The 15687-nt window shown below is 37.1% G+C and overlaps 1 protein-coding gene across 1 annotated transcript in view; it reads right to left on the bottom strand.

Annotated features, from left to right (window-relative positions):
• Window positions 1–15687, bottom strand: part of hmcn1 (hemicentin 1) — a 538964-nt gene that overhangs the window by 266922 nt on the left and 256355 nt on the right. Inside the window, exons 29-30 of the mRNA XM_069942357.1 lie at window positions 12269–12395; window positions 7952–8106 (exon numbers count right to left, since the gene is read on the bottom strand). Of these exons, the coding sequence (XP_069798458.1) occupies window positions 7952–8106; window positions 12269–12395 (282 nt within the window). The remainder of the gene's footprint in view (window positions 1–7951; window positions 8107–12268; window positions 12396–15687) is intronic.

Raw genomic sequence — 15687 nt, 5'->3', positions numbered from 1 at the left:
CAGGTATCTAGAACAATTAATGCAATTTGGAAAAATTCAGAAATAACATATAAACCACAGGAAATTAATGAGGATTTTAATTTTTTTTATCAAAACTTGTATACTTCTGAGGGTACTCAAGATATGGATCAGATTGAGTCTTTTTTATCTAATTAAAATTTACCATTCTTAAACAAGATAGATATTAGGGACTTAGATAGTCCATTTACTGATTTGGAACTTATGGGAGCACTGCAATCTATGCCTAGTGGGAAATCTCCTGGAGAGGATGGATTTACAATGGAGTTTTATAAAGAATTTTATGATCTGTTATTTCCTGCATATACAGAAGTATTGAAACAAGCAACAGAAAAAAGGTTTATTTCTGGAGTCTTTTTCAAGGGCGTTGATAGCAGTTATTCCAAAGAAGGATAGAGATCCATTACAAGTGGCTTCATATAGACCAATATCTTTATTAAATGTGGTTTATAAGATTGTGGCAAAGGAATTTTTTATTTAAGGTGTTAGAAAGATTTAACTTTGGATCACTTTTCACTGGTTGGGTTAAGATTTTATATACTAATCCACGGTGATGACAAATGGACAGATTTCATCTGCATTTAATCTATCTAGATCAACTAGATAGGGTTGTCCACTGTCATCAGCTTTATTTGCTTTAGTAATAGAACCTTTTTATAGGAAGCACATCTTACCAAATTAGAACAAGCAAAATTAAAGAGGATGGGTGAGGCAAGTAATATAGTCTTCATTTGGATCAAAAACAAGAAGTGTAGTGATTTTAATTAATAAAAAATATACCAATACAGTAATAATATTAGAAACATTAACAGATCAAGCTGGAAGATTTGTAATGTACATCGTAAAATTTATGCAGAATCATGGACGTTCATGAATATTTACACCCCAAACTATGACGATGAAGGATATCTTTTTAAAAACTGCACAATTGTCCTATTTATTGGAGGAGATTTCAATTTTTGTTTAGATTCAATACTGGACAAATCAGTGAGAACAACGAGTGAAATCTGCAAAAACGACATGATTATTTATGAATGATTTAAATTTAATTGATATAGAGAGGTGGTTCAACCCCTTAGAAAGAGACTATTCATTCTATTCAAGGGTACATGATTCACATACAAGGTCTGACCAATTTTTAATGTCTCATCAGTTACAAAGTAGTGTGGTAAAAATGGAGTATTTTTCAAGTCTCTTATCAGATCACTCACCATTAATGTAAAAGCACGAAAGTATATATAGATAGATGGCATCTTAATGCTACTTTACTAAAGAAGAGAATTTTTGTGAATTTATTTAGAGATAAATAGAAATATTTTGTGAAAATAATCTTCCTTCGACTGACAATTATTTTCTAATATGGGATATACTTAAAGCTTACTTGAGAGGACAAATTATTTCTTAAACTAAAAATCTTAAGAGAAAATATGTGAGAGAATTAGAAGGTTTAGAGAAGAATATAACAAAATTGGAAAAGGAATATCAGATATCAGGAACACAAGAAAAATATAGAATATTAGAGGATAAAAAGTTACAATATAATACACTACAAATATATAGTATGGAAAAAAGATACTAAAAACTAAACAAAAATATTTTGAGCTAGGAGAATGGACCCACAAAGAGTTATCTTGGCAGGTGAAAGCAGAGGAGACATCCAGAATGATAAATGTAATAGATGCAGAAACTGATACTATAACATACAATCAAAAATAAATAAATAATACATTTAGACAATACAATGTGAAACTATATAAATCAGAATTAATAGGAGATGAAAATGAAATGGAATTTTTTTTAACAAATGTTGAGCTTCTTAAATTAGAAGAGAGAGAAAAATATGACTTAGATGCCTATTTTACAAGGGAAGAAATAAAGAAAGCTTTAGGTTCTTTGCAAGCTAATATCCTGAGTTCTAAAGACAATTTAAAGATTTATTGAAGCCTCTTTTGATGGATGTGTTTCCTCCTGGAAACTTTTTCAACTACTATAATCACAATGCTATTGAAGAAAGGTAGAGGCCCATTAAAAACCTCATCATACAGACCAATATCACTCCTAAAGGCAGATTATAAAATTCTAGTAAAGGCATTAGCTAATAGATTGGGTGAGTATTTACCAAAATTAATACATATAGATCAGGTAGGGTTTGTTAAAGGAAGGCATTCTTCAAATAGTCTAAGTAGATTATTCAATACAATACATGTGGCAAAATCAAGGTTGAATCCAAACATAATTATTTCTTTAGATGCAGAAAAGGCTTTTGACAGACCAGAATGGTCTTTCTTATATAAAACATTGTTAAAAATATGGTGCAGGCATAAAATTCATAAATTGGATAAAAACTCTTTATCATAAGCCACATGCTAAAATTATAACTAATAACAAATGTCATCTATTTTTCCCTTGAGTAGATCGAGTTGACTGGGGTGTCCCCTATCATCAGCATTATTCATCCAGCTATTGAACCTCTGGTGGAGATTATAAGAAGAGATCCAGATATTAAGGGCTTTAAAGTTGGACAGGAAGAACATAAAATTAGTTTATTTGCTGATAATGTGTTTTTTATATATGTCTGATTCAGCAGAATCACTGATAAGATTACAAACAATATTAGAAAAATATGTAAGAATATTAGAATAGAAAAATAAATATGGACAAAAATGAAATAATACCATTGCAGAATTTTGATTATGAAAAATACTAAAAAGACACTACTTTTAAATGGAAAAAGGATGAAATTAAATATTTGGGAATAATGACAGATAATAATTTATGGAACTTGTATAAGCTTAATTATATTTTCCTGTACTAGAAAAAATAGAAAAAAGATTTACAGAAATGAAAAGATCTGCCAAATTACATTAATAGGAAGAGTAAATTGTACAATAATGAAGATAATCCCAAGACTACAGTATCTCTTTCAACCGTTGCTTTTTGTACTAACTAAAAATGTATTTAAATTATTACATAATTTTATAACTTAATTGCATATGGAATAACAAAGTACCAAAAATTGCACTGGAAAATTTAACATGGGACTCTAAACTGGGAAGACTTAGACTTCTGGATTTTAAGTATTATCTATCAGCAAAAGCAAGATTTTTATGATCTTTCTTTGAAGAAAATAGTTCTCATTAGTGGAGTCGAATGGGACTGAATTCAATAAAAGAGGAGACAATGAAGGACTTTATTTATAAATGGAATGTTAAGTCAATAACAAAAAAAACAGATTATCCCATTATCAATACATGATTAGAATATGGGAGAAAAAATAAATGAATGTATTGTGGGAAAAAAGCAGGTATATCACGGAGGACACTATTATATAAAAATGTATGACTGCCTCTGAATCTGGGTAACAAAATATTGAATTCATGGTACAATAAAGGAATATGACATGTTGATGATTGTTACATGGAAGGATCTTTTATGTTTTTGAACAATTAAGAAATAAGTATGGAGTAGCTAATGGGGCATTCTTCTGCTTTCTCCAGTTAAGATTGTTCTTAAGAGAAAGATGGGGACCAAACTTAGCCCTACCTGAAGTTAGTGAGATGGAATGAACAATTTGGCTGGAGAATACACCTAAATTTATATCTCGTGTTACAGAGTCCAGGGGACCCCAAAAACCAGCAGCAATAGATATGCACCACAACACAGGGTTACTTAAACAAAAGTAGTTTTTAATTATATTTGAACAAGAAAACAGAATTAAACTTTAACTTATTACTTAACCTACTTACTTAACCTACCTAACTACTTAATTCCCCCCTCTAATTATCAGCTTAGGTGAGGTGTGTGTAATGTATATTTAAGATTAGAAAAGTTCATTGGATCACAATCCAATCTCACGGGTTGCAGGCAATTCTTGTACTGTGCACAGAAGTTACCATTAACAAAGTTCACCAGTCTTTGGTGCTTAACAGGCAAATGGTTACCACTCAGGAGGGTTCTTACTGGTTTTCAGAGAATTCCTTTTCCAGGAAATCCGCAACTGATTCCTTCTCAATCAGTCTTGCTGACAAAACTTGCCCCCTTCAAGGTTCCCCAGATGATCCTCTTTCTTTCAGGTCACCTTTCACACCTCCAATCTTCTCCATTGACCAGAGACCTTCCAAAGTTTGTCAGTTTTGTCCTTCTGGAAATAATTTCTTTGACTCCTCTCTCTGTTCACACCCTCCCTATCTGAGAGCAAAACAGTTCTCCTCTGCCTGTAAAGATCACATGCTCTCCCAGGCAAGTTGCTGTCATTACTTTGTTGCCTTTTCCAAAAAGCATTCTGCAAAAGTCCTGCAAATATTCTGTGTTTTAAAATGTGTGTGTGTGCAAGTTGCTCTAATAATTCCTCCCAAACCACCTCTAAATACTCTATCACTCTAGGATGTACTTTACTCTCCAAAATGAAAGTGCAAAGCTAGGTTTATAGAGATAGAGAGAGATGGGAGTCAGATCTAGGTGTAGCAATAATGAAAAGATGTTGGTCTGATTGGTGTTTGGATAGCAAGACATCAATTATAAATGCAAGATACGGATTAGTGCAATATAATTTCTGACACCAATTACATCTCACAATACAGAAATTGCATAAAACAAAATCGGAAATATCAAAGATGTGTTTTAGATGTGGAATAGAAATTGGAACATTTGTACATGCTACGTGGTCGTTTGTGAAGGTGAAACGTTTCATGCTGGATATTACTGAAATACTAACAGGGATAACAGGGGGTGGCCTTTGTGGACAACCTGGAGCATTATTTTTTGGGCAACTTTATTGAAATAAGTAATAAACTAACTAAATTCCAAATTTCATTTGTTAAATTGCTTTAGCTGTGGCAAAAAAATGTGTTGCAATTAATTGGAAGTCCAACTCCCCTCTACAGATAACACGAAGGAAGACAGAGATGAACTGTTGTATTCCTATGGGGGAAAAAAAAATCACATATGATCTAAAAATAAATATGACATATTTATAAAAATATTGCAACCATATCTGAATTACATAGGGGCCCAAATATAAAAAGGTGCTATTATGAAAAAAATATGTGACCTCCCCAATGAAGATTTTCTTTTTTAAACCCAATTGTAAACCCAGATGGTGGACAGATTTATACTCTGGGAAGAGGGAGGGAGGGAAGTAGTTGTGTTTTGTAAGAAAAAAAGAAAATGAAATATTTATATATTTTGAAAATGGAAAATTTTTATATGTATATTTATGGGAAAAAAATGAATGAAATATTTTAAAAATTAAAACTTTTACTTTAGACATACAGCACAGTAACAAGCCATTTTGGCCCATGAGTCCATGCAGCCCAATTAACCTACACCCCGGGTACGTACTCGTGTGTTGAAGTGGCCCGTTACTCTGCTGTTTGTCTAAATAATAATTAAAAAGTTGGCCATCCCTGCCTTAGAATTTTCCTTCACATTGTCTGCCAAAGTAACCTCATGTCTTTTTTTTTTTTGCCTTCCTGATTTCTATCTTGAACTTTTTCTTGCATTTTTTAATACACCTTAAGTATCTCATTTGCTCCATGGTGCCTATACCTGCTATCCACCTCTCTATTCCTCTGAACCAGATCCCCATTATCCCTCAAAAACCAGTATTCCCCATGTCTGCTAACTTTGCCTTTAATTCTGACAGGAACATACAAACTGTACTCACAAATTTTACATTTTTTTTTACACAATATACTTCCATGTTAATGTCCCCCATTTTATCATAACGCCATCCTTCTGACGTGCCTCATTTATTTCCAGTTGTATTTTTGTAATCCACATCTCGGCCCAAAATATCACCTATCTATCTTTTCCTCCTATGGATGTTGCGAGACCTGCTGAGTTCCTCCAGCATTTCTGTGTTTTTACTACAATCACAATGTCTGTAGACTTTCATGTTTCACTGTTCTTTTTTTTTTCTTTGGCTTGGCTTCGCGGACGAAGATTTATGGAGGGGGTAAAAAGTCCACGTCAGCTGCAGGCTCGTTTGTGGCTGACCAGTCCGATGCGGGACAGGCAGACACGATTGCAGCGGTTGCAAGGGAAAATTGGTTGGTTGGGGTTGGGTGTTGGGTTTTTCCTCCTTTGCCTTTTGTCAGTGAGGTGGGCTCTGCAGTCTTCTTCAAAGGAGGCTGCTGCCCGCCAAATTGTGAGGCGCCAAGATGCACGGTTTGAGGCGTTATCAGCCCACTGGCGGTGGTCAATGTGGCAGGCACCAAGAGTCACGTCTCCAGAATGGAGGACCATCGCCTTCCCAAGATCGTATTATATAGCGAGCTCTCCACTGGCCACCGTGACAGAGGTGCACCAAAGAGAATGTTTCACTGTATACTGTGATTAATTTGCATGCTTCTTGTGTAGGATTGGAACCATGAGAACTTAACTGAATTAAATTTACTAAACCTGGGCAAAGAGTGGATAGGTATCATGGAGCTTCACCTATCACATTCTGACCCTTTCTCATAATGTTTGGGAAGCATTTTGTGATTTGCAAATTTTCTTTCCTAATCCCGATGAACAATTAAACAGCATTGGATTATACTGAGTTGTGGTGATATGGGCTTTGAAATTCAGTGGCCTGGTCTAATGTCCCAATGATATAAATTAAAACCCCACTATGTTAAGCTAATTATCAATAAGCATATCTGGAAACAAAAGGCAGGTGTCTGTAATTACATTCATCTAAATATTGGTTTATCTCATCATTTTGGAGAAGGGAATCTGGAATTCATATATAGTTTGATGTAAATGGAAAATTCCACAGTTTAGTTGAACAACAGACAAATAATTACACTCACAAAATCAAAACGTTCTGAAAACAACCCAGACACCCTCACCATTCCTCAGAATTTCCTGTCACTCTAGCAAGCTTAGTGACATCGATGTAGGAAACTGAGGTATCCGGCTTCAGTCTCCATGAATACCCATGTCATCAGGACAAACACCAGCATGGGAAACCTTCTCCAGTCATCCATTGCCCCCTCTTCTCCAGATTAAATACCACTCAGAATATATATTAACAGCTTCAAGACCACAGCATGTGCTCAGGGTGGGGGACTTCACCATCTATCACCAAGGATGGTCTGACAGCAAGGCTTCTCATCAAGAAGACAAGATGTTGAATAACATTGCTGCCCATCTGGTCTTGCAACTGGTTGGAAGTGATCAACAGAGGGGAAGAACTGCTCATCCTCACCAAAGAACCTGTTAAGACTCTGACTGTCATGGTAGTGAAAGTTTTCTTTTGTGGTATTATGGTTAGCTTCAGCTGCTATGATCCATCCCCCAACCCCACCCCCCACTCTCACCCTTACAAGATCTCCCTTTTAACATGGTTTTCAGGTGGTTCTGCATGTTCCTCTAATTGTGGCAATCAACCACTTTCTTTTCCTCCCTGTTGGGCTTGTATTTCTTTCTTCCTCATTTGACTAAGTGTCATCTATTATCCACTCCCTTCAAATGAACAGAGTAAGAGTGACCCAGTGAAGTGATGGGAATGGAAATGCAGCATAAATGTACTACCTCTCTCACCTGAGACATCACATCCACCAGAACTTTCATTCCTGCGGTATCTCTCAGTGCCTACTCATTGTGAAGCAGCAGGGCTTCATGTTATTATGAGAACACCATATTAAATCAGCTCGTACAAATAAAATATCAGATTTCCTCCAGAAATCATAAACCCAGAGAATATCTTGGAGTAGTAAAGTTCAAAAATCAACTTATAATTGCATATCTTTGATCTTAGATAGCCAAACAGCACATCCAAGACCAATCTCTCAGATCGTGACTCTTGATCAGAATTTTGGTGATGTTAGCTTTCCAATTCAATAACTCAAGACAAAATAATTGAATAACAGGAAATCCCCAAATAATTGAATATCAGAGGCTAAATCTTAAACCAGCAAGATCACATTGGTAAATTTGTACTAACCATAGACATTGAGTTTGAAATCCTTGAATCCTTTCCCTGCAGCATTAACTGCACTACACTGGTAGCGGCCCTGGTCAGATAGACGTGCACTCTGTATGTGTAGCAACTGGCCATCATTTCTTAACTCCATTTTGGGGCTGCCCAAGAACAGAACCCTGTTGGACAAATTATGTTTTATTTTATTACAGTTGCTTCTGGTAAAATACAGAGACAAATCACAACTTAATAATAGTGACTTCTGAAAAGGGCTCAGGGAGCTTCAGAGGACAAAATTAACGCCAAGTGAGTGTGGTAAATCGCTGTATGCATGTTTGGATGTGCTAGGATACACCCCTTGCTGACTTCCCACTGACCCTTGAATAAAGGCAACAGTGCCACAGCCCCCTCCTTAGTCCAGGACAATTGACCACCATGGACACACATCCGTTCTGTCAAGAATAAAAGCCTATTAGTTTCTCTACAACTTCTAGTCTTTGAAGTTATTGATGGTGCATAAGTGAATAAATTATAAAAATGCTAACATGACATTTCACTGTACTGCATCTGATTTACGGGCTGATTATTTCACTTCTACTGTTTTGTGGATGAGGAAATATTAATGCTATTCAAAGAGCTTGCAAAGATCACAAAAGATGGTTCATCATTCTGTGAAAGACACCAGACATGAATTTCCAACAATGGACCTATTTGACACTGCAAAAAAAAAAATCACTCTCAAGTTTACTGTCCATGAATAGTTTTCAACCAGCAACTCAGCCAGATCTTTGTAAAAACACAATGCTGGAGGACCTCAGCTGGTAAAACAATGTATGTTATAGCAAAGATAAAGATACATAATCAAAGTTTTGGGCTTGAACCCTTCAACAAGATATGTTTCCCCAGCATTGTGCTTTTACTGCAGACTTCAGTGTTTTACTTCCAGACAGATCTTTGTTGACGAACCATCAACGTCATAGTTGAGAACATCAACTACATTGCGACTCATATTTTTCAAGTTATTTTAGATGGCAAATGTATCTGTTCTCCTGTTCAGCTTGCTTTATATGCAAAGAAATTCATAAATTTCTACAATTAAAAAATATTGCATTTTGTTCTGGAACTTCATTTTATTGTGAAGATGTTGGACATTAATGATGGGTTTTCAAAATGAGAAAGGAAAAGATTTAGATTTAATCTAAATTCCCATGGGTCCCATCAAGACAATCACAGATTTACATAATCATCATTTCTCCAGAATGCAGTTGCTCAACATCTTCATAATCTTTACCATCAATAGAAATATAATGAGTAATGCAATTACTTTTTAAAGAATGTATAAATATTATGATGACATTATCCAAACAATGTTGGAAGCACATAGATAACACTTTAGCAGAAATAAATTCAACCATTTTTTAAGAATTAGGTCCACAGTGCTTATGTTTGCTGATCTTGAAGCCACATTGATAGCTGCTTTGATGTTATTCATTGTTCAAATTTCTTATTCTTAAGGGTTATAACTTTTGTCTGCAAATTTAGAGGACAAGATATCTGATTAAAGGAACGTGGAAGACTTTGCTAAGATTCCGATAATAACCTTTAATATTTGACAGAATTGCTTTTGGCTTCAAGTAGATCAGGCATAGACAGCTTGATGTCACAGTGGTAAGTGGGTTTATAATCTAAATTCTAGAGATTAGTTTCCCCACTGAATATGCAGAACAACCTCAATACAAGAAATCTGAGCAGAAGTAGTCCAATTGGCCAGGCAAGCCTACTCCACCCTTCAATTAAATCACAGTTGATCTGGCCATGGATTCAGTTCCACTTAACCACCTGTTGCCATCACCCTCAATCTGGCTGTGAAATTAAGATACCCTCTACTGCTTTCTTGAACAGAGGCTTCCACTGATTTACTACTCTCAGAGAAGCAATTCTTCCTTATCTCAGTCTTAAATCAAATCCCTGAATTTTAAGGTTCTGTCCCCCAATGCTGGTCTCTCCTCCTTGATTCTATATATCTATTACTTTCATAATTCTACATGCCTCTGTAAGATGCCCTAATCATTCTAACTTCCAACTGGCCTCAGACTACTCAATCTCTCCTCATAAGCACACCCCTTCACTTACAGAATCCACATGGTGAAGCTTCTCTGAGCTGCCTTTAAAGCCAGTATGCCTTTTCTCAAACAATTTTTCACTATTTAAACAACAGTCTGATCTACTGTTTTTCTTTTCAAAGTGATTGACCTCACATTTACCAACATTCTCCTCCATCTGCCAAACTTCTGTTCACTCACTTTATCTATCTCTATCTCTCTACAGACTCAGTGTCCTCCACACAATTTACTTTGCACTCAATTCAGTGTGATCAGCAAATTTAGTTAAGCTACACTTGGTCTCCTCCTTCAAATCATTTTGGCTGAGGTGAAATTGTGGGCCCAGCACCGATGCCTGCTAACCACTAACGGCCAACCAGAGAAACAGCCATTTATCCCATCTCTCTGCTCTCTCCCAGTTAACCAAATCCTCTATCTATTTAATACATTATCCTCAATACTGCACATCCACATATTATATGCTGAATTATTTTGTGAAGCACCTTATTGAATGCCTTCTGGAAATCTAAATATAGCACATTCACCTGTTCTCTTCTTATCTACTGCTCTAAATATATCCTCATAGAACTCTGGTAAATTAGTTAAACATGGCCTTCTTGAATCAATGCAGAAGAAGAGTAGAAGAGTTCATTGGGCTAATTTTAGTCTTTTTAGGTTGCCTTCTTTCTATGTACATTTGGCATTGCAGGATGTTACAATACAGAGGCTATCATATGACAGGTCTTTGCTGGAGCTATCCAATTCCTCTCATGCCCATACTCATTCCACTCAGTTCTGCAATTTCTTTTCCCCTTCATCCATTTATCCAATTCTTTATTAGAATGTAACAGTTGAATGTTTGGCATGCTTGTCTTCATTGTGTGGGGTACTTGATGGGCACTACCAGTTGCCCCAATAACCACAAGGATAAAGACTGAGGGGAAAGATAGGCTTTATTGTATAGAAGACTTGAACTGGCCCAGATCCAAGCTAGGGAAGTGCAGGGAAGGGAGAGGAGTCTCGACTTTTATGGCCTAGGCCACAGGGGAGGAGTCCAGGGGAGAGTGTCATGGAGGGGCGGGGGGGGAGGGCATGCTTTTACCAGCCAATGACTATGTACAATCCATATCATTACAACACTGAGTACAGAAGGTGGACCTGATGATTCAGTTGTACAGTTGGTGAGTCCTTACTTAGAGTACCATGTGCAGTTCTGGTCACCCAGCTGTAGGAAGGATATCATAAAAGTTGGAAGGAGCACAGAGGTGATTCACCAAGATGTTGTCAGGATGGAGAGGGGGTATTACAGATGAGCTTTTGGGAGAGATTGGATAGGCTGAGTTTTTATTCCCTGAAGTGTAGGAGGCTAAGGGAAAACTTGCATAGGCATATAAAATCATGAGGGGAATGGATAAAGTGAATACTCATAGTCTATTTCCCCAGATAGACAATTCTAAAACTAAAAGGCATCAGTATAATAGAAACTTGGGGGAATGAGCTGCCAAAGGAAGCTATAGAAGCAGGTGCAATCACAATGTTCAAAAGGCATTGGGACAGATGTATGGATAGGAAGTGCTTGGAAAGATGTAGATCAAAAGCACACAAATAGGACTAGCCCAGAATGTCAACCCAGTTGGCATGGAAGAGTTGGGCTGAAGAGCCTGTTCTATGCTATATGGCCATCCTCCAATTTCAAGACTTACGTAAAACACGGCACCTCTGAATCCATTGCCAAACACCTTTCTTGTCATCTCCTCTTTCATCAATCATTTTGCCACTGGAAACAGTTTCTATTTATTCTCAGCTGGACAGAACAGTGCCACAGCAGATGGTACCACGTAGCTCCTGTAAACTGGGTTAAATCATGATCTGTCATACTGTCTGAATGGAGTTTGCATGTTCTCTCACAGGGTGCTCTTGTTAATTGTTTGCAGGGAAATCACTGAGTGAATGGGACTGAAGGATTGATCTGTGACACAACATGGACTCAACGGACTAAAATAATCTTTTTCTATGTTGCAAGGAAGCAAGAAAAGCCTTTCATGTGATTCTGAACATATTTTACCAAATACCTGAACTTCTGCTCCAAAATTTCCAAAAGGATGGGCTGATTGTTTGAAACAGAAAGTAAGCTTGAAAACAAGGAAGAAGAAGGAATATGTTCCCACTTTGTTCTTTCTATATTCTGTTTCAGGTAGTTCTGCATCAGACTGCTGGCATTGCAGGAAAAGGTGCTTACCTGTTGTCCTTGTACCACTGAATATAAGGAAAGGGAATGCCTTGAACTTTACACTCCAGTGTTGCTTCCTGATTCAGAATCACTGACACTTCGCTTGGACTGCCAGCACCCATTATACTTGGAGGGACTTGGTGTTGGGGAGAGAGGAAAAGGAACAAAGCACAATGAATGCAATAGCATTAAAACTCAGGCGGAGAGCTGCTTCATTATACAATTAGAGAAATCTAGGTGAATGGCAAAGAGGGCAATGCCACTGCCAAGGAGGGTTGGATAGGAGGTGAATTTAATCAGCCACAAGTGATTATGTGAGATGAATTTTTAAAAAAAAATTAGACATCCAGCACGGTAACAGACCATTTCAGCTCATGAGCCTGTGGCACCCAATTACACCCAATTAACCTACAACCCCTGGTATGTTTTGAATGGTGGGAGGACACAGGGAGAATGTACCAACTCCTTACAGACAGCAAGGGATTTGAACCCAAGTCCCAATCGCTGGCACTGTAATGGCATTGCGCTAACTGCTACGCCAATCAAATGCTGTGCCACATTTAAAAGTAAATGTTTTTAAATGTATTAAAGGATGGAACATCCAAGAATATTAGGGATTATCTGTTTCAAAGGTTTTCAAGAGGAATTAATTAGACTAGGTACCATTTCAATTAACATTTAAATGTACAAATGTATTCATTGTTCCTCCGAGAAACTTTGTAACCTTTATTTATCAATAAACTATCAACCTCTGACTTATAAGTATTCAAAAAATATTTTTCCCACACCTTTGGAGGAAGATGGAATCCTGATGCAGGGTCTCAATCCAAAATGCTGATCATCTCCCTGCCTCTTCAGACGCTGTCTGAGCTGTTAAGTTCCTCCAAGTTTTTTTTTTGCATTTTGTGAAAGAATTCCAAAGATTCTTGGCTCACTGAGAGAAAATAAAATGGCCTTACCTCTGCCTTAAATGAGCAGCTCTACAACTCTCTTTTCGTAAATTGTGATCCCTCCTTCTGGGTTCAACCCCAAGGACACATCTCCTAAGTCAACCCCATCAAGTCCCTTTGGCATTTTATGTTTCAGTTATCGGTAAGTTACCGTATGGCACCGTGTCACAGCATTTGGAACTGCTACCTCATCTGGGTTCAATCCTGAGCTCATGAGCTGTTTTGAGTTTGTTCATTGCCGTGAACACATGAAATTCTCTCAGATTTTGTTTTCCTCCCACATCCAAAAGATATGCTGGTTAGGTTCATTTGCTACTGCAAATGTTAATTTAGCACATGTAAATGATAAAAGAATCAAAGGGGATGTTGATTTACAAGAGATAAGTTGCAGGCAGATATGAAATGGCGTAATGAGTTTGATAGAATTGCTCCGCCTGGGAATCAGCATGCCCTAATGGGCTGAATAGCCACCTTCTGTGTCATTAGTAGCCTGCCATCCTGCCTTCAAGGACAATGCGCCTATTCCAGATTTCAGTTGAGAACACCTTTGCTGAACTACTACCAATGCATTTACATCCTTCCTAAAATAAGGAAACTTTTTCATGTAATTGCCCAATGTATCTGAAGCACAACTCACCAACTTTAATAACCAATTCCCTTATCAATAAACTATAGGACTTTTAGCTATCTGAATTGTTTCTGAACTTGCATATGTATTAATTTCTGTGAATCATACACTTGGACACCAAGATTCCTCTACACCTGCACTCTATCACTATTTAGATAAAATGGTTTTTAAATTTCCTGCCAAAATTATTTATTTCACATATTTCTCGATGTGCCCAATCTTTTCTAATTTGACTCTTCTAAATCCATTTGTAAATATGTCCTCTTCACAACTTAAATTCCCATCAATATTTCTGTATTAGTAAATTTTATATTTATTTAATACATTTTTAAAAATATTTATTCCATCTTTCTAACTGCATTAATTTAATGTATACTATTTGAATTTTTTTTACAAAAGCACCTGTTTAGCTGCAATAAGTAAGAATGCATTGTATTTAAGGGACATTATCATTTAATCCATTTGTATAAATTGTAAATAGCACCAATCCCTCTTTCAGCTACTCACCTCAACATTGCTGTGATGTTTCTTCAATTGTGATAAAGACACTTGGGTTCTTTTGTATTACTTATATTTTATTATCAACTCACATCCTCATGGGACACATCCATTTCATGCATCTAACCCAAGGTGGGATATTCCATCTCCAACACCCTCTCATGATCAAGAGGATCACCAACTCCTAATCACGACATCCCCCTTTCCTTAAGATGTTCAATCTAGCAACATTACATGATTATACAGTATTAATTCCAATTTAAAGGTGAACACAAACATCAACAGCACAAACTTTTTAAGTGTGCAATTGCTTTTCTTTTGGAGATTCAGCCTGTCGGGTGCTTTAATAATGCTTGTGAATCTTCTCAACACAGGTGCATGTGTCTGCTCCACTGCTCCATACTGTCTAGCACTGGTGATGTTTCCTCTGTTGTTGTGCAGGCTGGATTATCTCCATTTGTCTGTTCATGCAGCATCACTTGCATTTTCAGCAGGCTCTTTCGATTCCTCCTCAAAATTTGACCGTCCTCTGTTCTGACCGTGTAGGATCTTGGATTTACTTCCTCCAGAACAGTGGCCTTCTTGTCCCAGATGTTGGAATCTGAGTCTCTCTGGGTCATGTTGTGCCTTTGTGACTTGTCATAATTTGCTTTTTGTCTCCTTTGCAGATGTTTTTGTTTCTGTTTGACATCTCTGTTTTTGTTTGAACCTGCAGAGTAGAGAAGTGTGGTGCATAGTCTCATCCTATCAGGAGCTCAGTTGGTGACATGCCATATTCAGGAGGTGAAGCTCCGTAACTCAAAAGAATTAGATAAGGATCTAAGCCACTTTCTTGAGCAACCTGTTGGCTATGTGAATTCCTTTCTCTGCTTTACTGTTTGACTGGGGATGCAGAAGTCTTGAGGTCAAAAATCATACTCTGCAAATTTCTGGAATTCTCTTCAACTGTAGCATGGTCCATTGTCACTGTAAACAATCAACTTCATGTATCTGATCACGCTGGCAGCAGACATATTGGGAAGCAGTGCCATCTCAAGACAGTTCGATAAATAGTCAATAACCAGCAGGTAATTATTTCCATTCAGATGCAACAACTTTCTGCCATGGCTCCTCTGGTAAGCCAGTTATGGTCATGGGTTCCTTTGGCTCTTTTGCATGATGTTTCAGACAGGCCTCACAGCTTGAGGTCATCCTGTCGATGTCAGCATTTATCTCTGGCCAACAAACAGTTCTGCCTCTCCTCTTGCATTTTTCCATTCCAAGGTCCCCCTCATGCAGCCTTTTCAGCATCTCTTGTCGCAGTGATTGAGGAATGATAATTCTGTTCTGTCTGAGTAGAAGCCCAGTGACAA

The sequence above is a fragment of the Narcine bancroftii genome, chromosome 5 (genome assembly GCF_036971445.1).
Source record: "Narcine bancroftii isolate sNarBan1 chromosome 5, sNarBan1.hap1, whole genome shotgun sequence".
Taxonomy (NCBI): Eukaryota; Metazoa; Chordata; class Chondrichthyes; order Torpediniformes; family Narcinidae; genus Narcine; species Narcine bancroftii.
Note: the sequence above shows the minus strand (reverse complement) of the source record. Positions and strands in the feature narration are given on the sequence as shown.